Genomic DNA, 26,200 nt, shown 5'->3' with positions numbered 1-26,200 from the left:
TAAAGCCATTTCGCTGTTTTTATGCTTCTGTTATTCGTTTTTTATTTTCACACGCCTTACAAGGCATGTTTTTTCAACATTTAGTTGATTGATGCCAAGGTAATCAACCCTATCTCTATATTTATAGGCCAAGGGTAGCAAGGCCATAATTTTAGAATTGAATTTTAAGATGTGTAAGAAGAATAAGATGTTTTTAATTGTATATTCTAAACAATGTTATACAAGTTTATACAATTTTTTAGAATTGAATTTTAAGATGTGTAACAAGAAGATGTTTATAATTGTATAGAGAATTCTAAACAATTTTATACAATTTATATTGTAGAGAATTTTAAAATGTCTTGCCATCTACATAGTTGTTAGTCTCTCGGAACCTAGCAAAATCTTTCGAGGTGGAAAGGTGACACTAACTGTACATTAGTACACAATCAACTATCAAAATTCTCTCATATTCTGATGAGAAAGTTGTGATGCACGTCAAAAAAATGTTAGAATAGGATGCAAGGCCAAACGTTGTGATATTTTCGTAACGTGTACTAATTCTCCTCACCAAATGAGATAAACGCAGGAGAGTATTTTAATTCGCGCTACAGCCTTCATTGGAAAAGATGTTGAAAAAGTTCACTATGGGTAGCAAAAAATAACCTTCCCTACTGGTTCTTTTACTCGGATACTGTTCTAGGACTTAATTCTAAAGTTGAGTGCACAAGTTTGCCCTTGAAAAACGAATGGAGGGTGAAACTTAATTTTAAAATAAAATGTAATATTTTTTTTCTTAAATGAAAATCAAGACAATGATGATTAGTTAAAGTTCCCTAGAAAAGATTGGCAAGCGCAAGACAAGGAAACTAAACGCAAGTTAAAAGGAAAGTACATGTGCAAGAAGTAAAAGAAATACAAGCAAAGAGATTGTTTGTTACTGTCATTTGTAGGGTTGACGTTTTGATTCATGTATGAAAGTAAGTTCCAGCTATATAAAACTAGCATACAAAGTTGGAAATGTTTTGAGTTCCTAAACCCAAACAAAGAGAGGGACTGGTCGGCAAACAATTTATGTCTGTTTAGGATACAGAGTTTGAGAGATGAAAAATCAGGAAAAGTGATGCGATTTAAATATGTCAACTTTTACCTGATTTTATTTATGATTATATGATTACTTGTGTTTCATCGAGATTACGTTTTCCCAAAATATCTAATAATTTATTGATGCTAAACACTATCCCCATCATAAATAAATGCTACCTGACTTAGGTCACTGTCATTTGTAGGGTTGAGATGAGAAGTTTGGTGACAAAATGGGTGTTGCGAAGGAATTGCTATCCACTTCGATTTGACAAAATTGTTAAAGGGCTTTTTTTTCGTGAATGACTGAAAAAGTATAAGAAAATTGAATTAAGATGCTCAAAACTCTCAGAGCAACTCCATCAGTGGCTTTTTTTTTTTTTTTTTTGGGTCAAAGTGGCCCAACTTTTCAAGATGCAATGCTCCAATGGCATATGGGAAAAGTGGACCCCATAAAGAGGTTCTTGATCCAGGTCGCCAAAAACCAAGATTGGTTGGTGATTCACAGGCCTGCCATGCGGGCCCGCATCAATTTTCTTTTTCTTTTTTAATTCTGGCTCAAACAGTGTTTTAGCCCAGAACACTGTTTGGCTGGGAAAAAAAAAAAAAAAAAATTTTTTTTCCTCAAAATAATTGAACCAAAGAGTTGTTAAGGCACTGTTTGGCTGACACAAACAGTGCCTTAAAGGCTTTTTTGGGCAAAAAAAAGTTTTAAAAAAATAGATAAAAGTGTCTTTTTTTAAAAAAATATTGCTTTTTAAAATATTCCTATTGACATATAGTCGTTTTAGGCACTGTTTAGTAAACCCGAACAATGCCTTAATGGCTATATTGGCACAAAAACCTATTTTTTGAATTTTTTTTTAAAAAAATTCATTCTATATATATATATATGTATTTAAAAAAACTTTCATTTTTCCTCTATAAATACATCAACTCCTACTATTATTCACCTCATATCCAACCCATCTTCTCAAGTTTTCAACCTACAGCTACAACTACTAAATCATTTTCTCAATCTTTTAGTTATATTTTTTACTCAAGTTCAATTTTATGAATCCTCCACCACCATATTACAACTACAACTCCCAATTCAACCAATCAAATGATAATTTTGATTTTATTTGTTGGAGAAGAATCTCAATTTGTTGGAGATGAATCTTAATTTTCGTCTCATCAACCTTCTCAAATTTTCAACATTCCTACTAAAGTGCCACAATCCAATAACTCCCAACCTCCCAAAAATCAAAGGGTTATTCGGCCTCCTAATTGGTCACAGCTGAAGATGAAGCCTTATGTTATGCGTGGATGGCCATTAGCACTAATGCTGTCATCGGTTTAGACCAACAAAAGGCAGCGTTATGAATCCAAATTCAAGAAAGTTTTGAGCAACACGTTAGTGGTGCTGGTACACCTAAAAGAAATCATATCGCCTGCTTGAATCGTTGGTCTATCATGTAACAAATGATTACCAAATTTTCTGGATGCATAGCCCAAATTGAAAAGAATTACCCCAGTGGGCAAGACAATGAGTACAAGGTAAGCTATTTATTATATTAAATTTAATTGGTATATATTTTAAAGATTTGTCTTCTAATAATTATTGATTTTTATTTTTTAACATGATAGCAGCCAAAGAGTTGTTTGCTCGTCAAAATAACACAAAATTTAAGTTTGACAGTTGTTGGAACATTTTGAAGAGCAACAATAAGTGGCATTTACATTATCAAAATGAATTGACATAAAAAAATAAAAATAAAAAAAAACAGCCGAAGAAGATGAGTGGAATCCACATTGATGATAGTGAGCCTATTGGTCACTAAAACCCATCTACTCCATCAAATAATGCAGCAACGATACCAAGTTCGGTTGAAGGATTGACGCATATAGGCGAAAATGATCCAACGGATGTTGAAGAATATCAGCGACCAGAAAGATGAAAAACAGCGAAGTAGAGATGAAATAAGGATAAAAGACAATCTGAAAGTCAGAATGATTTCATTAGCAAATTCGATCATGCAACAACCCTTTGACAATCTAAAACTCTTGAGGCCGCTCAAATAGCACAAGAGGCACGCAAAACAGATAAAGAAAAAACCAGACAACTCGAACTTCAAAGCAAACTAAGAGAGATTGAAAACAAACAAAGAGCTGAAGAGATATTAATCATGCAAAAAAATCCAAAATCGATGCTAACACAAGCCGGGAAAGTATGACTGATTGAACGCCAAAATGAAATATTAGCAATTATAAGCGCACGCGGTAACTCAAGCTTTCCATAAGATTATCTCAAGCATTCCATATGATTGTTCTGTTTTTCATAGTTGTTATGTTTTTAATTCATGTCGTATTGTATTGTTTTTTATTTTTATTGTATTGTTTAAATTTATATTGTATCGTATTGTTTTTAATAATAAATATTGTATTGTTTAATTTTTTTTTGAAATTTTTTAAGATATAGCCGTTTTAAAAATATAACCGTTAAGAAAAAGTTAAAAAATAAAATTTATTACAAATTTTTAAAATATTAAAATACTAATATTTTTGGAGAGCGAAAATGCACCATTGGAATATATCAGATAATTAAAATTTGGAGATTCTAAAATGCTGACGTGACTATACGAAATGCTAATATGGCTATAGAGAAATGCTGATGTGACAAATTCGAAAAGTCTAAATTCGAAAAGTCCATTAGAGATGCCCTCAGCTCTCATCCGAGTCCAAATTTATTTTCTAAGCTTATTATTCATGAATGGTTCTTTAGAATGATGGAGTTAAGCTTAAATATACTCCACAAATTTTAATAATAAAAAATATAACACTAAAATTAGTGCACGTCAATGGTGGGGCCATGCCCCACACACTCACATCAAAACATTCAAACAAGTCTGACCTCAAAAATATACTTTCAACTAAAAGGTAGAAAGCCCACAAGCGATTTGCGAACGACAAATATAAAAATAAAAAAATAAAAAGCAAAGAGTATAGATATACGAAAATTTATAATGAATTGTCTAGTTAAATAATTTTTAATTAATTATTTATACTAAATACAAATAAGTGAACGATCTCATTTTCTTATTTATTGCATAAATGATAAATTAAAAGTAATAAATTTAATATTTTACTGTAATTAATTGATGTAAAAATTATTTTTCTAAAATAAAAATAAGATATGAGTACGACATGATAAGGTAAAAAATATATATATATATATATATTAAAAAATAAATACATTTTTCATATACCAAAAATATATATTTTATATTAAAATATATAATTTTAATGAGTTTTTATTATATTATAAATTTAAATGCAATCATTAATAATATAACATTAGAGTTCGTTTCAAAACCCATTAAAAAAAATAGAGAAAAAAAGGAAAAAAAGTACACAACATCCTTAGCTATCACTTAATAAATTTTTAATGTTCCTAAAAATATGTTAGGAAGTATCTGAGTAAAGCTAAAATAAAATGATTTATTATATATATTATCATAGATATTAACCTAACTTTGACACACTGCTTTAAAAGTTTAAAATGAAAATTGTAATAATTAATTTTATTTATAGAAACAAAATCATAAATAATATAAATTATTGAGTTGTCCCATATTCTATTAGGAATGTATTATTATTAAGTCTACCGTCCAGCCCATCGAAGTCCGGTTATAACTCAATCCTGAAAAGGGTAAAGATTTGAAAAATAAAAAATAAAAATTTGGGCTTAAGTTGAGTTGGGTTTGGGCCGCCCAAGTTTTCCCAATTTTTTATGGTAACACATATCTGCACACATTAGACGAAGGACAAGGCGACTGTGAGGTTTGGTATCGCAACAATGGCGGTGGCGAACAGCGGAGAGATCCTAATGCTGGAAGCTCCTCCCCCTACACAGCCGGCGTGGTCCACCAGTGCTGAAATCATCGACGCATTGCCTTACATAGACGACGACTATGGTGACCCCAAAGTCAAAGAAGAGGTTGACCGTTTAGTCGAAGATGAGATACGGAGGAGCTCCAAGAAGCCCTCTGATTTCCTCAAAGACCTACCTCCTCTTCCCAAGTTCAAATTCGAGGTTCCATCTCTCTTCTCAGTCTCTCTCTTCCTAAACCTTACTCTTTTTCTTTTGGTTTTAGGGTTTTAGAACTGGTTTCGTGTGAATTTGTGGGTTCTGATATTGTTTGTTTTGAACCTTAGGCTGTAAAGCCATAAAAACAACGCTTCTGTTTTTTTTTTTTTTTTTTAATTAAAACGTTTACCCCACTGAAAGAAGACATAGCGTAATTAGCTGAGGTCCTGAGGAGACAGCTATGTACTTTTGATAAAGCTCTGTATATTTCTGTATATACAATTTTAAAGCATGCATATACATATGCACAGATGTAGGTAAACATAACTACATGTTACAAGTTTGTAGACAGAGTATGGGTAAGTATCAAACCCATACTAGAACACCTAGAATCCTTGAACTTCGAATTGAGTACAATACAAAGAGATCCTACCAAAATTTGGTTAATTTCTCGTTGAAATTGAGGTTACCACATTACAAGTTATGGATTAATAAATCCCTCAGAAAGAGAAGTGGTTGATATGTTGAAGTTGATAAGGCTATATGACTATTGTACATGCAAACACTAGAATGTCTCGACATAATTAAAAAACTTGGTGATGTACCAAATAGTTACCAGACATGTTTTGTCTGTAAAATTGAAGCGAATGTGGTAGGTCACTTTTGAAAAAATAACAACAGAAAGGTAAAATGTAGGCGAAGATGAGGTTTGCACCACATTAGCTAGCCACTCGGCATTAAAAAGTGCCACCCACATGCTCGCATGTCTAATGGGAAACAAGTCAAAAAAGTTCATTGCGCAAGGCTTTGAAGGAAAACCGTGACTCGAAGTGAGCAATAAGGATACTTTGCACAACCTTTATCTCAGCATCCTTTACCAACTCGTTTACATTAAAGGCATATGCATGTATACCGGTTCCTATATGTGGTCCAACCATACTTGGAACATGAATTATATTATTGGTTTGTAGAACTGGAATGGGAATTGGGCATGTGACGCACACTGAAACTTGGTATTATAGCTTAACTCCAGTTATACCATGCTTAGCATCTTGTTCCCACATAGCCAATCATAAATCCAAAAAGAGGATGTTTGCTCTAGGTAGTTAACACCAAGGTTAAAACCCTTGTCAAAGCTTTCTAAGTAAATGAGAAATATCAAAGGTTTTTATTGAGCAACTGCATAGAGACAATGCTTGGGTGCTTCGAAAATGGGCAAGGTTTGGTTGTCATTCGGATGAGGTGAACAGGTAGGTTTCCATACTCTTCTAGAGCACTTGAAGAGAAATTGGCAAGATGGTAGGCTTAGAGTAGCATTTGAATATGGTAACATTGACTGATAAAGGGATCCTTGGATAGAACAGAATAGCAAAAAAAAGGGTTAATGTAGCCGATCCCATATTGATAGGGGAATGCTATATTAAGCTGTGTTGAACTTACAGATAATGGAGCAGAATTGGTAGAAACTATTAAAAATTAAGTGAGTAGGAGAGAGAGAGAATAAAATTGAAAGTACAAGATTTTATCTCTTTTACAAGGGAAAATTTAGCGTAAATGGAGTAGGGTTTTCAGCATTAGTAATTCATAAGAACTTAAAAGAAACAATTATTATTACAAGAATAGTATAAATAATAATATTAACAGAACTCATATTGGAATAAAATGTGGTTAGTGTAATTAGCACTTTAATTGGATCCAATAAGTACATTGACTCAATTTTGGAAATATATGGATAAATTAGTTTAAGGAATGCCTAGAAAAGGAGAAATTAATTCATATGAGACTTTTAACTTTTAAGTGTTTATGTAGGAAACAGTTGTGATTGGTCTGAGATGGTGCCTTGTGGATTTTGGATTTGGAAACACAGCAGATGCTGGACAGGCTATCTTGGACTTCACAATGACATACGATTTTATGTTAATGAATGCCTATTTTAAAAAATGGAGATAAATATTTGACAATTGGATTTAATAGAACTCATATTGACATTTTTCTACTAAGAGTACATCTAAAAATGAGACAGATGTGCTAAAATAAAAGTCAAATTCATTTTACTAGACCAATCAAACTTTAGATGATATAATATTGAGTGATTGAGAGACAATATGTTTACAAAATGATCGTGGTCGAAATGTAGGTGTTGAGATGGATGTGTGGTAGAAATGATAATTCTAGAAATGGTTTACATTTGATGAGATAGTTGAAGTCACTCTTGAGGAGATAAAATGAGAGAAAAGTGACAATAACGGTCTGAACATGTGAAGATCAATAATTGCACCAACAACGAAGAGTTACGTAGTCCAATTAAAGGCAATGTAAGGAGAAGGGAAAGGACAAAATTAGCACAGTTAAGATAGCAAGTAAAGATGTGATAACATTTGGTTTAACTAAAATCATGGCCTTAGAGTAGAAAGGCAAAACATGATTCATGTTGTTGGGTTTTCTAAAATCATGGCATTAAATCTTATATAAAAATTTGGTTTCCCTTTTCTCTTTTTTGCAACTCTTAAGCAAATCACACTTTTTTCTGGGTGGGGTTTGGCTTAATTCTGAACCAAATTTTAATTGAAGGAAGAATACAACTAGGAAAAAAAAAAAAAAATTAATGAAAGGAAGAATAACTAAAAAACAAGGGAGAAGCCTTACTTCGAAAAAAAAAAAAAAACCTAAATATTGCCTAAAAAGGCTGCAACTAGGAAGAAGTTTGAAACATATCTAGTATGTAAGAACTTACAATGGCATATATATAATTTTATCACCCCTTTCAAAGCGTTGGATATAGCAGCAAAAGAGTTAAAAGAATAATGGAGCATGTGTCATAAGCCATACTGGGGCAAGAAATATAAAATTTGATTGGACTCATGGGCTGCTGAACAGAAATTTGCATCAAAGATGCCAGGGATATTTAGTACAAAACCTGCCTATTATCTCTAGATATACCTTTTTAGCATATATATCAAAACCTTTGGTTTTGATTCAATGAAAGACCTGATAAAACCCAAATAATTTTGTTTATGAAATAGCATTGATTTTTGACAGGTTGCAGATCTTGTGCTTCCTGCTCATACATACCCGACTGATTGATTTGTTATTGGATTTACCAGACATCAAGTTGGCTCTGTAATAGTTTTTCTACCACCATCTTTACTCTCAAATTTCTATTACTATCAAGTTAGTCAGCCAAAATTGTGAAGTTGACAAACAGAGGTCCTCACTTTATTCTTCTGATCTTTTCGTATTCCCTTCAAGTGACTGATCTCCATATCCAATGTACTATTAAATAAAAGTTTGGTTCTTAGATTTGATATATATATATATATATATATGTGGAAGGCTCCACCCCTTCTTACCTGAAAGTTGTTGGGATTAAACTCTGGTTGCTGCCTCACTCATGCCCCCAACACTATCAGTCGACTCATGACCAAGTTTCCTTAATTGTGATCAAGTTGACTCATTTTGGTCTGTCAACCATCATCTTTTTTCATGCCTTCATTTGCTTTTTTTCTTTTCCTTTTCTTGCATTATTCTAATTTTTTTGGTGCTGCTAGATCTAGAAACAATGTTGCCACAGAGGTCCTTACTTTATTCCTCCGATCTTTAGTATTCCCTTCAAGTGACTGATCTCCATACCCACTTTCTCCAATGTACTATTAAATAAAAGTTTGGTACTTAGATTTAATATATATATATATATATATATATATATGGAAGGCTCCACCCCTTCTTACCTGAAAGTTGTTGGGATTAAACTGGAAAATATTTGAGTCCATAACTAGAATTCCCGTTTCATTCTCAACATCCCATGCTAAACTCATCGTATTTTTTTCTGCAATGTGATTAAAATTATGCCAATTGAATTATGAATAAATCTACATTTCTTCCTGATCTTCAGTGTCTGGTTGGTCTGGTGGTTAAGTTTGGTGGCATTCTTATTTGAACTGGATTAGCATTTTCTAATTGTTTGAACACCCTCTTCATCCTTGACTGCTTACAAGCTAATAACTGGTGAATCCCAAAACCTTTCTTGCTGCCACCACCACCAAAAAAATGGTAAAAACCTTCACCCAACACCCATAACTTTATTCCTCTATAATTCTTTTTTGGATATTGAAGAAGATATCTACTTGCACCTTCAATGAAAGAAAATGCTGCTTCTAAAACTTTTTTGAAAAAAATAGAGAAAAAGATTAAAACCTTTTTTTTTTTTACTAGAATAGTTTTATTTTCGGAAATTTGGTGTTTTTTTCATTTGATTTTTGTTTCTTCTTCCTTCTTTGTGCGCATGTGCACAAAGAAGGAAGAAGCTTTTAAGCTATATTCTTCTTCTTCCTTCAAGTAGCAGGTTTTTGTTCTTGGTCATTTTTTTTTTAAGTTCCTAGGCTCTCTCCTCAATCTCTCTCAAAATCAGGTGATCGGCTTTTTAAAGTTTTTTGGAGTAACTGAAATTTTTGGTAACTTTTTTTATGTTTTATTTATATGCTTATGAAAATTGGTGTTGCTTAATCATTGTAGTAAACAAAATTTGATACGAAGAACATGCTTTAACATGTTATGACCACATTCATTTCTCAGAATCATCCAATGCTTGCTAGAGAGTACGAGCGGGTGAGAGCTGGGAAGCCTCCAATGCCACTTGATATGTCACGATATGGTCTTGAAACGCCATCTGTAAACAAACGGAATGATGAAACTGCTTGGAAGCAAGCGCTACAAAAAGCTCAACGCTTATTACAACATCAAGTGATCAGGTAACATGACTTGTGATTTTGTAAAGTTTGATTTGTTGCTTAGTCGATTCTGACGTGCTTTAGATTTTCTAGAAAAAAGAAGAAACAAATAACTTGGTTGGACTATAGGAGTGATTTGATTAAAATACACATTTAATTAACATGATTTTTTAATATCATTCAATTGTTTTTATAATCACTCTTGAAGATAAAGTCGTTAATAACTTTTGAGATTTATTAGTATTGAAGCATGTTTATATATGGAAAGTGAGAATCTGTATGAACTTATATGAACATAATGATCTCTTGTTGGTGAAATTGCTATCTTCTTCCCTTTTGAAATAATTAATTTTCCATATAGGTGTGGCAGCATGTTTATGTATGGGAAATGAGAATCGGTTTCATCTTAATACGACATGGGTCCATCAAATATTTTTTATACATCACCAGTGAAATAGCTCTGATTCTGCTCAACCACAAGTCATTTGAAATAATGCCTTGAAATTGTCGTTGTTGTTAATGTTGCTCGGTTGTGAAAATATTACTGATGTTGTTTTATGTTACTGTTATGAACTGAAGGTCCTTATGCTCTATCAATCAATAACTCAATGAGTACAGGAATTGTATATGGGTTTTGGTTCTTTCCATTGTTCTTCCGTATGCATTTCATTTATCCAAATAACTTCTTTCTACTAACTCCGGAACATGCTAAGAGTTCATTTTGTGGGAAATAGGTGTGTAGTGTTGCACTTTTTAACTTGCAAATTTCTTGATGTAGTACCCTAGTTAATCCCAAGTGGACTTTTAGATGGAAAGAGTAGGTTTCCAGTAATATTAATATGACCTTCAACTGAGCTAAATTTTGTTCCTTTTTTCTTCTTCTTCTTCTTCTTCTTCTTCTTCTTCTTCTTTATTTATTTATTTTTTATAGAAAAAATTACAGTGTGTCAAATTGGTGAATAATATTTTTCTGAAATTTATCGTAGGAGTATGATTTGACTATTTTGCAATTAGTATATCTGATTGGAATTAATGTGAGAAAACTTTATAAAAGTTATTCTAGTATGTGTAAAGGGGCATGCTTTGGATTGTCACCACTTCATTATTGGAAATTCAGTGATAAATCATCCCTCCCTCAATTTCTTCACCTCCTTTTTGTAGTCCCTTGATTGTGTCTTTTTGTTCTTTCGCTCCTCTGCTCCTCTTTCCTCCCAAAATCTGATATTGACATCTTTCTGTTTTTGTAACTTGAGTGTTTAATACTTGTAGGCTAGAAAATCTGGAGTTTATGTCAAAACATGGTGCTGAAGTCTGGAAACAACACAACCAAAGATTGGAGGCATTCTTATCCAGGTTGTTCATTTCTATCCCTTATGAAGTGTATCTTTCGTTTCTGCATCGTATAAAGAAACACTTGGCTTTTGCTTTAATAGATGTTATTGCATTGTTTTCTTAAACCAGTTCATTTACATTCTTTTGAGTTTGTTATCTTGCATTTTCACTTATCTGCCGCGGGGTAGTTATAATTTTTCAGGAAACCTTTAGTTGTGCATCGTTCACTTGGTACCTTCAAATATCTTTTGTGCTTATTTAGGCCTTTAGATAAGGTAAGGCATCACAATTGTATATTTCCAACACGTCACGTGACAGGCAAGCCTTAAGCTGCACTTTGTTTGCACGTTTGAATAAACGTGTGCTACATTTTCATAAAACACAAATAATGAAATAATTGACTTCCCCCCTCCACCCGCCCCCCCCCCCCCCCCCCCCCCCCCGCCCCCCTCTATGTATGAGAAGGGAAAAGAAAGAGAACAAAAGAGTAGGAAACTCACGTCATATACCTCAAAAAAGAAGAGGAAGAAGGTGTGGGCTCTAAGTCAAAGTGCGGATGGGTATTGAGAGAGAGAGAGTCTAAATCCAACCAGGTTTGGGGTCACTGACCAAATCCGCCTCTCCTTGCCTTGGCCCAATTAATTACAATAACTCAATAACTTTCATCCCAAGTCAAGGTGTGCATGGGTATTGAGGGAAACTATAAATCTAACAAGGTTTGGGGTGGGCTCAAACCCACCTCTCCTCGCCTTGGCCCAATTATATTATAAAAACTCAATAACATTCATCCTAAATCGCTTAGGAGTGGAACCGAAAAATCTCTAACTCCTCTATAGAAGGCATGACATTCCCCTACAAAGACTTGGTGAAGCTGGGTTTCTTGATGAAGCATGTAATTTCTCCCTTTAACATAGTATGTCAAAAAAAAAAAAAAAAAAAAAAAAAAAATCGAACTGTTTGGGCACCTTTAACATCTTCCAAAGTGGAAGGGTTGAAGGAAAAGGAAGTACAAAGTGGGAGGATGGAAAGATGAAATCGGGAGGATATGCTATACTGGAATAAATTAGTTATAGAGTTAGTTATTTAAAGTTCGTTAATTAAAGGAAGGGGACTAGAACATGAAGTTCTTCAATAGGTTGACTAACTCCTAGAGGCTATTTTTTTTTATAAGTAATAATTGAAGTAAAAAAGGCGTTCAAGAGGGGAACGCATCCCTTATACAAAAGTGGAACTAGGGATTAAGATCCCAAAGAAGCCAAAAAAAATAATTAAATCTTCGGAAGAAGAACAGGACTTCCTCTTCACATAACTAAAAAGAGAGCGTATGATGTGAAGTTTCAGAATCGCCGTGGACGATTCTTTCCCTTCGAACATTCTACTATTCCTCTCCTTCCAAATGCACCACCAAACACAATGTGGTACAACTCTCCAATAATCACGAACAGCGCTACTCACACGGCATCCTCTCCATATACAAATCAAATCCTTAGGATAACGAGGTATAACCCAATGCATATCAAACAGACAAAAGACAAGATTTCAACAATCCCTCGCTGTAGGACAATGCATGAGAATGTGAGCAACTGACTCACCATCTTGTGTGCACAAACAACGCCAATTAACAAGACAATTGCCCCTTTTCCTTAGATTATCAATCGTAAGGATCTTACCCCAAACAATGGTCCAAATAAAGAATGCCACTCTAGTTGGAGGCATAGAACGCCAAATAGTCTTCTATGGAAAATCAACAATATCGAAATCAGAAAGACATAAGAATAAGGAATGAACTTTAAAGAGACCATGGGAAGAGGGAATCCATGTCATAACATCAGTACCTCTGCCAACTGCCCCCTGTCGATACAACAAATCCATGAAAACACATACCTCATCCACCTCCCAATCCTGAAAAGAGCGTCGAAATTGCACGTCCCACGTAATCCCTCTACTATCAAGTTGATAACAGTTGGCTACGTAGGCAAGTCTATCAACTGCAATACTGTATAACCTGGGAAATAAACGAGATAAAGGCTAGTCTCCACACCAAAGATCCTCCTAAAAGCATACACATCTACCATCACGAACTTTGAATCTGATATGAGTAGAAAAAGCATCCCATCCCTTCCTTTTGAATTTCCACTCCCCAACTCCTCCCACTAGAGAAACCGGACAAGTAGACCAACCACTACTCTCTTCCCCATATTGACATGAAACTAGCCGTCGCCACGGGCGATGCCTTTCCCTTCCATACCTCCACAGCCATTTACCCAGAAGAGCTTGGTTAAAAGGGACCAGTCTTCTGATAGCAAGACCACCAAACTTCATTGGCTTGCAAACTTGTTCCCAATTGACAAGGTGATACTTAAATTCATCACCTCTTCCACCCCAAAGGAAATCCCTTTGAATTTTTTCGATCCTATCAACAACAGAGCATGGAATTTGGAACATGGATAAAAAATAAGTAGGAAGGCTCGATAAAGTGCTCTTTATAAGCGTAACTTTCCCTCCCTTAGACAAGTATTGCTTTTTCCATCCCGCTAATCTCTTCGCATACCTATCAATCACAGGGTCCCAACACCCCACTATTCTAGAGGAAACCCCTAAAGGCAAGCCCAAATACTGAATTGGAAAAGAACTCACCCTACACCCAAGGACTTCCGCTAAAGAAGAAATATCCTAAACATCTCCAACCGGCACAAGCACACTTTTAGCCACATTAACTTTCAGACCAGAGACAGCCTGAAAACAAGCCAAAATGCACCTCAAATATCTAAGCTGAGACACATTAGCATCACAAAAAACCAAGGTGTCGTCTGCAAAAAGTAAATGAGAGACCTCCATCTGATGAACAGGATCTCTTCCCACCATAAAGCCCTTAATAAGATCAAGATCCTCTGCTCTTCGCATAAGTCTGCTTAAGCCCTCCATAACAATAAGAAAGAGGAAAGATGACAGGGGATCTCCTTGTCTTAAACCCCGAGAGCACCCAAAGAAACCAACAGGAGACCCGTTCACAAGAACAGGGAATTTGATTGACGAAAGGCATGTCTCAATCCATTTCCTCCATTTACTTCCAAACCCCATTCTCTGAAGCAAATAAAGCAGGAAATTCCAATTCACATGATCATACGCTTTCTCAATGTCAAGTTTGCACAAAACTCCAGGAACTCCACTTCTCAATCTGGAATCCACACATTCACTTGCAATAAGAACTGAATCAAGAATTTGTCGTCCTCCAACAAAAGCATTCTGGGAATCTGAAATAATCCCATCCATCACTCCCCTCAACCTAAAAGCAAGGACCTTAGCCAGAAGCTTGTAGATACAACCCACTGAGCTGATAGGACGAAAGTCTTTAATGTCAGAAGCACCTCCCTTCTTAGGGATAAGGGCAATGAAAGTTGCATTAAGCGACTTCTCAAAAGCAGCAGTAGAATAAAACTCCTGAAAAGTGCCTATGACATCATTTTTCACAACTGTCCAACTTTCCAAAAGAAACCGTATAGTGAACCCATTTGGCCCCGGAGCTTTGTCCCCATTACAACTAGATAAGGCCTTTAGAACTTCTTCTTCAGTAAAAGGAATCTCAAGCCCTTACCTATCGATCTCGGAAATGGCCTCAAAATGAAGACCATCAAGTTTGGGTCTCCAAACAAGCGGTTTAGTATAAAGCTTCTGATAAAAAGAAGCAATCCCATTACGCACATCTTCCTCCTTCCACATCTCTACACCTTCTACCCGAATACGTCCTATATGATTACTTCTTCTATGAGCGTTAGCAAGTCTGTGAAAATTTTTTGTGTTGCGATCTCCCTCTTTTAACCAAAGAGCCCGAGATTTTTGTCACCAAGATATCTCCTCCATACTAGCAATCTCTGCAAAAGCTGTTTGACAAGAAGCTCTCCTAGAACGCAAGAACTCCACATCCCCACCCGCCTAAAAGAGGCGATCAATCTCATAAAAATCAACAAGGACTCTACTCTTCCTCCATTCAAGATTCCTAAAAACGTCTTTATTCCACTTTTTAAGATCGAATTTGAGAGCCTTCAACTTTATAATTAACATGAAGCTAGATGAGCCTATGACAACAACTCCCTCCCACCAAGACTGAACTTTCCCTTGGAAGTCCTCCGCTCTTAGCCACATATTCTCAAATCGAAACGGAGACCTTTGAGAACTTAAACCTCCACAATCTAAAACCAAAGAAACATGATCAGAAATGACCCGAGCTAAAACTGCTTGAACGACATCCGGGAATTTCTCTTCCCACTCCCCAGAAATCAAAAAACGATCCAGCCTTGAAAAAGTGACTGGGTCCCTGCCATTAGACCATGTATAGGCTGCGCCTTCCAGAGGTAAATCGATAAGATGATGCTCGTCAATGAAATCGGAAAACTGATCCATTTCAGAAGACCTCCTACCTCCTGTGGACCTCTCTAATGGGAATCTAACAGAATTGAAGTCCCCACCCAAGCACCAAGGAAGAGACCATATTTCTTGAGCATGATTAAGCTCCTCCCAGGAAAAAGGCCGATCAATATCAACAACTGGTCCATAGACCCCAGTGAAAACCCAACTGAAGTTGTCCTCTTCCAACTTGAACTTGCAAGACACTGAGAATCTCCCCACCCACACATCCAGCCGTGACACCCATCTACAATCCCACATAATTAAGATACCGCCCAAAGTACCTGTAGCAATCAAAACCTCCCATTCTACAAACCTTCCTCCCCACAAACTCCTAACCACTCCATCCGTAATGGATGCCAACTTTGTTTCTTGCAAACAAACAACATGGGCCCCCCGCTTCCTCAAAGCAACCTTAACCACCCTTCTTTTATTCGGGTCGTTGAGACCACGAACATTCCACGAAATAATTCGTAGCTTCATTAAAAACCAGATAAGATAATCTCCCCACCTCCTTTCTTCGCGCTCCGACTCCTAGTCCTTCCTCTCTCCTTCACCACCCCTTTCTTTCCTTCATAATTGACTTCAGAGATCAGATTCTTGATCTCCTGTGCCCCTTTCCAGGATGATAAAGGCCTCGGGTTCACCACCTCTTCAGTCACAACAACCTCTCTGCCTTCTACTATAGCTTGAAGAATGGAAAGTGTCTAGTTACTGTTTCCCTCTGAAGAAAAACCTAGCAACTCACTAGCAGCTCCCATGTTTTCAATCATCCATTCCTTACCCAAATCAACATTTGTTATTGAACAACCAGATCTCTCAATTGCCAAAGGTTCCTCCTCTATCACTTCAGAAAAATCATTCTCCATCCAAGGTACAAACTCGTTAGAACAGACTTCTTGGATAGAAACCAAATCAGTAGCCATCTCCTCATCACAAGCCCCTCCAAAATCAAAAGGCTCTGAAAACGAGTCAGAATCAGTACAGTCTCCCAATCCACTACTCAAGAAACTAACCAATTTTTTCTCCTTTTCCCCATCAGACGATGTACAATTAAAACCTTTTAAAGCAACATAAAGGCGAAGTTCTTTGAGCAGAGCCATGGTTGACTCATTAGACAACTGAAAGTGAAGGTCTCTTCCAACTCGAACCAAGACCCCATCTGATGAGTCCTGAACTTCACAATTGAGTGAATCTGCTTGGCCTAAAGTGACAATTTCGCTGGCAGTCGTCCCTGTAACCAGCCTATACTATTCATCGGGTGCCGAAGGCACATCAGACATAACACAACTCTTCTCCATTGACATCTCAACATCGCCCCTCACCTCTCCAGAAAGGGTGGAAGAAGAAGGTTCGTTAAGGAAGCTCTGAGAATGAGAAACAGAGGACATACCTGGGTCAGTGGAGGTCCATTTCTATTTATCTTTCCTCGACCATCTATAAACATGGTTGCTTCTGTGAGAATCCCGAATTGAAAGTCTAGAGCTGCTTTCCATTATCCGAGATGTAGCTGGAGGGGGCTTGAGTGAAGAATCAGCGCAACACTGTAGATGACGAAAACCCTTCTTGTCTGTTCCCGCACCAGCCTCATCTTCACTTAATTTCATCCACCTCCTCTTCTCTGGTGAGCTCTAGAATTTCACAGAGGGAACATAAGGAAGACGATCCTGTATATGATCAAGAATTAGTTTGGTGGCTAGGCTGGGTTTTGTTTTAAGAAAAGAAACTGATTTCTTATTATTGGGCCCCAATGAACCAATCTTTTTAAGTCTTCAAATGGCCCAATACGTAACTTAGTATTGTTTCGGCTGGACTTGGGCAAATGTGGGTTGGGCTTATCATTTAGGAAAGAAATGGATAGCTTATTGTTGGGCCTCCACATAATATTCCTTTTAAGTGAAGCTTGTGGTCCATAAGAACCTAAAGACCCATTGTTCAGCCCAGAAAAAAGAGGCCCATACTTACGCCCATTTGATTTAGCTATATGAAAGGCCCTCGTGAAGCCACGTGGTTGCCCACGTGGTTGATTACCATCAAGGCGATCAAGACGAGGATTTGAAAAGCGTTGAAGACGGGCGTTATGCGTACGCCTCGGAAATCTGTCTACCACACTCACTGCTGGCGCGTCGGCGAACGCTCTTCGTTTTCCTTGAGAACTCATTTGAGTTTGCAAATGCCGATGACACCCGCCATTGAATTCTCCATCATATGGGAGGGGAGAAGCCTTACCACACCCATAATAGGATTATGGAAGAATGCAAGGTAAGGTTTCCTCAATCAACCTGATCTTGAAGGCTACTCGTTGGTCTTCAACAAAAACAAACTCCGGCACCACAGTTCTAGCGGAAACAAGAAGGAGAACTCGTTCGCCTCTTAATAGATCATCCGCTTCCACTCCTCTAAACCCACCGCAGAGGTCTCCGATAGCTACAAACAGTTTGTGACACCAGAGATGGAGGGGCAATCCGAACAACACCACCCTTCGTAACCTGTCACGATCAACTACGGCTGAGCAACCCACCGCGAAATCCCACTTGTTGATGTGTAAGGAAGCTTCACCCCATCTCTTCCTCCCCACATTCAAAACTCTGCAAGCTTCGGCCTCCGATGGTAGACGGAACAAGAACAGGTTGTCAGGTAGGGTTGAGACTTTTACTCCACACGAGATCTGCCAAGATATCGTCGCCCACTCCTCGATCCTTTTAGTGCACCCCACATCACAATCGAATCGACCAACCAGACAAGATTTCAATACGGATTCACGTTCTGCATGCTCTGATGATCGACCCTAAGGACCACATCTCTATCAATTAAACAACTTTTGATCTTCCCGTGAAGATTGAGACATGGTAGGGTCGCTACTTTGAGATACGAACATAGCATGATCTGTCAAAACCAAAGATCCGGCTCCAAGAAAGGAGAGAGAAGAAAAAAAAGAAAGAGAACGACAGACGCCGGAGTAGAAGACTCCGGCGTCAAAAGAGAAAAGAAAAGTTGAGAGGAAAGTCAAACATCTAAAGTTGAGGCATTCTTCAATCAATGGACTGTTAACTCCTAGAGGCTATTGGATCACATAAAAAATATTAAAGTCAGTGGTGTAACCTCGAATACAATGGACTTATATGAGATCCTATATTCATAACCTTATTAGTATTATACTAAACCGGATGGGCTGAGTTTGACAAAGTTGAGAAATGGAGTCTATTTTTTAGGCGGTGGAGGCAGCTTTGAGGAGCTGCAATGGGGATAAGCTCCTGGGCAAGATGCTATTACTGTGCCAAGCTCATGGGCAATATTAATGGAGCTTGAATGCCCATTTTATAAGCTTGGTTCCAGAGAAGATGAGCTGTGGACTTGAAGGATTTTTGGCCGATCATGGTAAAGGCTCTGGCTTTGCATCTGTGGTAGGTGTTGGGGACTACTATTTCAGGACCTAAGAATGCTTCTAGTGGGTGTTGTCAGATTCCTGGTGCAGTATTTGTGAGTTCTTAGATTTGGAGCTCAAGAGTTTATTAGATGGACATGGGAAAAAAACATATGATCATGTGCATTAGGGTATTTCTTAGTGGATAGGAACTTCATGCTGAAAGTAGGTAGTGGTTAATTTTATATCTTTATCATGAATTTCTCTATTGTTATTAATGGAACGCTGGAGGGCTTCTTTAGCAGCTCAAGATGTCTATAAGACAAAGTGATCCAGTGAAGGGTTTCGGTGTAACAACCACCGCCACCAAAGGCTTTTCCCAATTATTTGGGGTTAGCTACATGAATCCTATGTTTTCATTCTGCTCTACGGCCATGGCCTCAGTCAAACTGCATGTTACGATATCCTTCCTTACTAACTCTATCCACGTTAAGTTTGGGTTTCCTCTTCCCCTAGTATTACCCTCAATGTGGACTGAAGAGTTTCAGTGTTCTTTCCTGTTTTTGGTTAGACAGTAGATTGATAGTTCTTGGAAAGATTCTGACCATTGATAACGTGCTAAGAGAGGCTGTTTTATAATTGTTGTAAAGCATAAAACGGAAGTAAAGAGATAAATGAAACACGGAGAACACAAGGATATTACGTGGCTCAGCCACTAGGGCCTACATCCATGACACAAAGAGCCCAAAGGGCTACATCACTTTATAATATATTTTCTCTTAATCTTTGTATACAATAATCACCTCTATTTATAGGTGAAAAAATAGAGGTGATAAATATGGAAAATACATTAATGGAAGATTCCAAAAATCAATACCATTAATCACTCTAATCAATATTATATCATAGGCTAAAATCTCTCCTATGATATTCTCCTATCAAATATTCTGTCAAGGAGTAATTTAAGGGTTCTTATAATAATATTTTCCAAATATAACATCTTCTAACACTCCCCCTCAAGCTGAAGGGTGTATGGAAATAATGCTTAGCTTGCCTATCAAATCATGAAACAGATCATTTTCCAACGATTTGGAAAAAGATAATAAAACTGCTAGAGACACGTTGAATGCAAAGAACAATGCTACCGAACACACCGGTAGGCCAAACAAGTCCACATAGCACCGAACACATGGCGAAGGTGACGAACAATGCTATCGAACACGCCGGCCGCCCAAACAAGTCCACATATCACCGAACACATGGCAAAGGTGACGAACAATGCTACCGAACACACCTGTAGCCCAAACAAGTCAATAAAACTGTCGAAGACACGGCAAAGGCGAAAACATTACCGTCGAATAAACCGCCAGCCCAAACAAGACACAAATAGTACCGAGAAACCCTTAGCAACATTTCAGATACTAAGGGAATACCCCAAAATAGGGGTTCGAACCTAGGAAGAGAAATTAGGCTCTAATACCATGTTGCAAAGCATAAAACAGAAGTGAAGAGAGAAATGAAACACAAAGAACATAAGGATATTTCGTGGTTCAGCCACTAGGGCCTACATCCACGGCACAAAGAGCCCAAAGGGCTACATCACTTTATAATATATTCTCTCTTCACTTCTGTTTTATGCTTTGCAACAGAAGAAATAATAAGAATGGAAAGAGATAGATATAGGAAACAACATCAATATTGAAATATTTTTTTCCACAAATTCCTTCAGTATCTTCAATAAAAGGAAACATCAATAATGAAGGATTTTCCTTCATTGATTCCTTCAATAACAAATATAACAGTAAATCTTCAACAATAGGAAAGAGTATCAATACTGGAAGATTTTCCTCCATTGATTCGTCCAATAAATCTTCAACACTCCCTCTCAAGTTGGAGTATGAATGGCATGAATGTTCAACTTGCCATTGAGAAGACGAGTAGAAGCAAGTGCAAATGATGAAGAGGTGTAACAAGACGACCTCAATAAAATGGATCCAAAGATCCCAAGACGAGTAGTAGCAACCTCGATTGATGAAGAGGTGTAAGAAGACAACCTCAATAAAAATGGATCTAGAGATCCGAGAAGAGAACCAAGAACGGCTCTGATGAAAAAAGAGAAATGAACAAATAACGTTGCCTGCTCTGATACCATGTTAAAATTGAATAGAGAAACAAAGTATGAAGAACACAACGCAAGAATATACGTGGTTCAGCCACTAGGGCTTAGTCAATTTGTTGTTGTCTGTTAAATGGGACGGCAAATTAGTAGGCCACTTCTTGTTGCGCTTGTGACGGCTAAAGATTTTTTTGGCCCTTCTATTAATGCTGTTACATATTTATTAGGGTATAGCCACCGCATTAAGTGGTGAGGTGCTAGCTAGCTGGTTTGGCTTTAGATTGGGACAAAGACTTGATAATTAAAACCATGTAGTAGGCAACTCTTTCATGTTTATGACAGTGTATGTGGGAGGAGAAATGGAGATCTTTTGAAAGCACAGTGATGCCTATACTCTTTGAAGTATAAAATGTCTAGATCCCTTTATTTGTGATTGTTTTGTAGAGATGTATGGATACTCTTTGTAGGAGTTGTGTGTATTGTGAATGCACCTGCTTTCATTAAGCTCTATTGAAAATTTAAGTCAACAAAATATCGGATAAAGAATGGGGTTTCCTGAGGAATGAAAGGCTGAACCATTCATTACAACTACTGAGGGACTTGTATTTTAGTAAGATCTTAGGGAAATTGAATATCAATTAATGGATTGAGGTTAGAATTTTATAAGCAAATAGCAGGAGCTGTAGGTTAAAGGCATGTTAGTGTGAGGATGATGCATGGCTTGGGAAATGGCAGCGCTTTAGGAGAAATATCAAGTCGTTTGATCCACTATATTAAGGTGTGATCTAAATAATGGATGCTTGAATACTGAATAGTGTAGACTGTAGAAGTTAGGAGAAAATATTGTTGCAGTGCGGAAAAGAATGTATGAAGACCAGTTGATGATAAATAAAGATGGAAGGGTACAGAATTGAAGTCTTTAAGGGCATTTGATGTACACAAGTTGGACTGTTGGATCATTTCTCATAATTCTATTCAGCCGACATGGATTTGTGATCTGCTCTTTCATTTGCTGATGTTACACGTTGTATGTGTTTTTTCCTTTAATATTTCTATTATACATGGGGGAAAAAAAAACAATAACTATTGTATCGACACTGTCACAGTCAGGAAATTAGACATCAGAGAAGTTTCTTCATGTAGTTAATAGTAGTAACTACAAATCAAGACTTATCTTAGAGCATACAAAATTGAGAACAAAATGCACTTTGCTAACCCAGGCTAGAACCAAAGAAATCCAGGTTAAGGGTGGCAGATTATAGTGGTGGGTGAACAGTATACTTATTTGTCATTATCAGGGTTGGTTAAAGTTAATCCAGTTCAGACTTCAGAATTGTTGTTTTAAGTTTAGGTTAGCGAGTTTCTCTGTGGCAGTTGAAAATTTTAATTCTCTGTCGTTACAAGGGAGAAGATATTGATTATTGGGTGATCCGGGCATACCACGTCATTAATATACCCATCAAATCAGAATACACCATTCAAGTTAGTTGAGGGAAGTTTTTTATTTGGGTGGGACCCATTTCACTAAATTGTGTATTCTGATTGGACGGGCATGCAATAACATGGCATGCCCAGCTCACTCAATATCTACTCCATAGGGTTGCTCAAAAGTCAACCCAGGTCAGAACTGTCCTCTAAAGCCTTACATTCCGGTTTGGGACCAAGCTGGCTCCGTACCTGGTCTTATATATGCTAACCATAGTATCAAACGTTATACAGAGAAGTGTAACTCATGTAGAAATGGCGTGTGAATGCGAAACATGATGAGTAAAAAGTTGAACTGAATATTTCATTATGCTTTGTGGCAGCGGCTGTTGAGAAGTGTTGTATTAAACACATGGACTTGGATTAAAGGCTATTTGATCTCATTCTTATATAGACCTTGTAAATATGCTTCCGACCTATCTACCTCACTATTTACTCAGCAATTAAAAGTTTTAACTTTCATGCAGATCCCACTGAGCTCTTTGTGTGATGTTGTGGTTGCTCTTGTTAATTTGTAATCTCTATTTATTTCTGCATGTTTCTTAATCGTTGCACTATCTTTCTCCAGAATGCGAGCACAAGGTGTGGAACTAAATGAGAAGATAGAAATTGTGAATCGTGAAAGAAAATATCACCAGGTGATTCAGTTTATATTTGTTTATTTATTTTTTCGTTTGGTAGGTAAGCAACACAACACACACTGTCCCACGTGGAGCTTGAACCGCTCACCTGTACTTTGGGAAGGAGATCTCATACCACCTGGGCAAATGGCCCAGTCAGGTTGATTCGCCTTTTAAATAACTCTTGTTATGTTTCAATACTGCTCCTGCTATTTAGAATATTAATAATTTTTTCCTGTGTCATTAATCAGCAAAACACTGCATATGAGCTTAATGCTTTGTCTGCACAATGGAAGGAGCTTTGTGAGAAAAATATTGAAATTGAAGCTGCATGCTTTCAAATTGACAATCATATTGAGGAACTGAAGAAAGAAGCTATGGAGAAGTAATCAACCTTTTGTTTTTGGCATTTTCTTTCCCTTTTTCTTTTTTTCTCTTTTTTGGTGCATTTTTCTGTGTGGGAGTTAACCATTTTATATCTATTTAGAGGCTGGAATTTGGAGGTCAGTATAGAGAATGGCTCCTTGCTGCAGTAAGGAAGGTAATACTTTTCTGATTGATAAAGATTTGATTCTGTTACGGTTTCTTGGTGTTTTCATTCACAAGAATATTTCCATTGAAAAAAAAGAGGACTTTTTTTCCTCCATATAGAGCTCTTCAAGGAACAAGCATGTTTGAGAACTGTTTTAATTGAAATTCAAAAAGTGTTTGTTTTATCATGACTGAAACATAATAACCTAAATGTATTTTCTGATTGCTTGGTTCTTCATTGATAGCTAAAATTTTAACAAAATGCCCCCGGGGGCTTGGATGAGATGGGAGAGGTCTTGGCTTGGGCTATCACTGGCCCGGGTTCGAGTCTCTCCCCCTCCTTTATATCCTCGACTGAAATTGTTGCTGAGGTGTGGGGTCGTCGATAGCATCCCTGGTTTGCAGCCTAGGGTGGGTCCCCAAGGGGCCCTACCCAGGGGAGTTCCGGTGCCAACCAAAAAAAAATTAACAAAACAATGTTAAAGTGGGATGTTATTTAGTACTAGTTGCTATTAAAATAATGACATTGGATGTCTCACGGGATCACTTTATTGATACTGTATCTTAACTATAGTTGATTTATGATAAAATTTTGGACCCTCAAGCATAAGAATATATGAACGTGACGACCACCCTTTCGTGTAAATATAGATGAAGATTAGGTGTATGTCTAGTATTCCGGATTATGTTTTTTTATGATACAATCACAAGTATAAAAAACTTAAAAATAATATGTAGGGATTGATGCTTAATATAAGAATATTTACCGGCCATTTTATAGCAGTAGGGCCATTGCTATAAGAACCTCAAGGTTGTCTCTCGAGTGCGAGACCATGGGTTTGAGTTGGAGCAATTTCTTTATGAGGTAAAAAAGCCGAGATTTTTCTTGGTGGACCTTGTCCAACGCCCTACATCCCAGATCAATCAAGCCCATGGGGACAAACAGTCACCCTGGATTTTGACTTTTATTTTATTTTAACATGGGAACTTTTAATGAAATCTTCTTGGCAATGGTGGTGGTGGATAAGTGAATCTTCAGGCCCCTTTATTGGGTCAGATGACTTTGTAGCATTATTATCTTAATAAGATAATTGTGGTTATAGTTGGTTATTGGATGTGTTACAGGGTTGTAGAAAGAGTGACAGAAGCGAGGAATGTTCTTGATGTGTCATGGATTCCTCCATTTTTGCTGGTCTTGTTTTCAATGAACTGCAGGGTGTTGCTGACTTCTGTATGGAGGATGAGTTGGTTTCAATCTTCTACTAGTTTGTGGGTGCAGTTCATTCTTCAGTGAGCTTTTTGTTCACCCCCCCTTGAGCAAGTGAATTTTTAACATGTATGTTGTATTTATCCTCATTAGTCTGAATTCTTCCCTCATTTAAGAAAAAGTGAACCGGAGGCTAATAACTTTTACAGATGATTGCTTTTTCATATATAAGAGACGAATGAAAACCATAATTGATTTATATGTTGTTTCCTTTTTACTAAAGCAACCTAAATTTTGTAAAGTTGATGTTTTTCTCTTGCTGTGATGGGATTTATATAGTGTCTTGGCTGGAGAAAATAAGATCATCAATTGTAATGTATGGGTTGATGAAAGCAAAAACAGAAGAAAAAAATAATAATAATAAATTGTCGACATGAAGAATTGATTGTAATAACACGAGTCAAATGAGGTTCAGAGGTTCTTCAATGGGTGTTGGCTTCTTGAAATGTTAAATGAAAATGTGTGCATAAACCTATCAGCATCATTAATGAGTTCATGTGAACTTGAATCTTCTTGGCTTGTGCTGAGATTTTAGAGGAATGTGTGAGGAAGGAATACCAGCTTATTCTCAAGAAGATTGAAAATGGAGTTCTGCAAATAGGTGTCAAGTTCTAAAACTAAACTACACTTCTCTAATAGACTAAACTGGGTAAAAGGTTGGGGGGCGGGGGGGGGGGTTGCGGGTTGTGGGGGTGGGGGTAGTTGACCTTTTTGGCAAGTTAGGTTAAGTAACAATTGCTTGCTTCCTTGTCCTACATGATATGGGATTGGAAAGAATTTTAGGGTGGGCCCAACGGGGCTTTATGCATTTTTTCTGGTTAAAGATTTGACTACATGCTAATCCTGTTAGAAAATCCAATTTTTAAATGAAAAGGTAAAATTTTCAGGATTCATTTTTGGTAGAATGTGACATGAATGAACACAAAAAGGCCCTTAAAAGACGATTACATGCTATTAAGCTACATATGAGTAGAAATTATGGTATCTGAAAGTTGTTTCTAGCTCTGGGATAAGACTGGAATGCTTGGCTCTCAACTCTTCAACATTTGAGCTTGCTAATCAATTTGAACTCCATCTTGATGAAAAGAAAATTTAAATATTAAGTCCTTTAAAAAAGAGTCATTTTCACGTCTTCGTTAAGCAAACGAACTCAGTAGAATTCAAAAAGATTATCCTGGTTCCTCAAATCTCGATGTGTTTAATAGAGTATGTTCTATCTCTTA

General features: G+C 36.9%; 1 protein-coding gene across 1 annotated transcript; it reads left to right on the top strand.

The window, feature by feature from the left end:
• The first annotated feature begins 4,851 nt into the window (after positions 1–4,851).
• LOC132282775 (pre-mRNA-splicing factor SPF27 homolog) lies at positions 4,852–25,203 on the top strand. The gene is made up of 7 exons (XM_059784562.1): positions 4,852–5,137; positions 9,704–9,879; positions 11,128–11,211; positions 23,128–23,197; positions 23,431–23,564; positions 23,667–23,720; positions 24,836–25,203. The coding sequence occupies exons 1-6, from the start codon at positions 4,901–4,903 to the stop codon at positions 23,713–23,715; spliced, it is 750 nt and encodes a 249-aa protein (XP_059640545.1). The 5' UTR covers positions 4,852–4,900; the 3' UTR covers positions 23,716–23,720; positions 24,836–25,203.
• Positions 25,204–26,200: the final 997 nt, after the last annotated feature.

Source organism: Cornus florida, unplaced genomic scaffold (genome assembly GCF_030987335.1).
Source record: "Cornus florida cultivar Cherokee Brave unplaced genomic scaffold, ASM3098733v1 CherokeeBrave_3.0.0_Hap2_Chr11, whole genome shotgun sequence".
Lineage (NCBI taxonomy): Eukaryota > Viridiplantae > Streptophyta > Magnoliopsida > Cornales > Cornaceae > Cornus > Cornus florida.
Note: the sequence above shows the minus strand (reverse complement) of the source record. Positions and strands in the feature narration are given on the sequence as shown.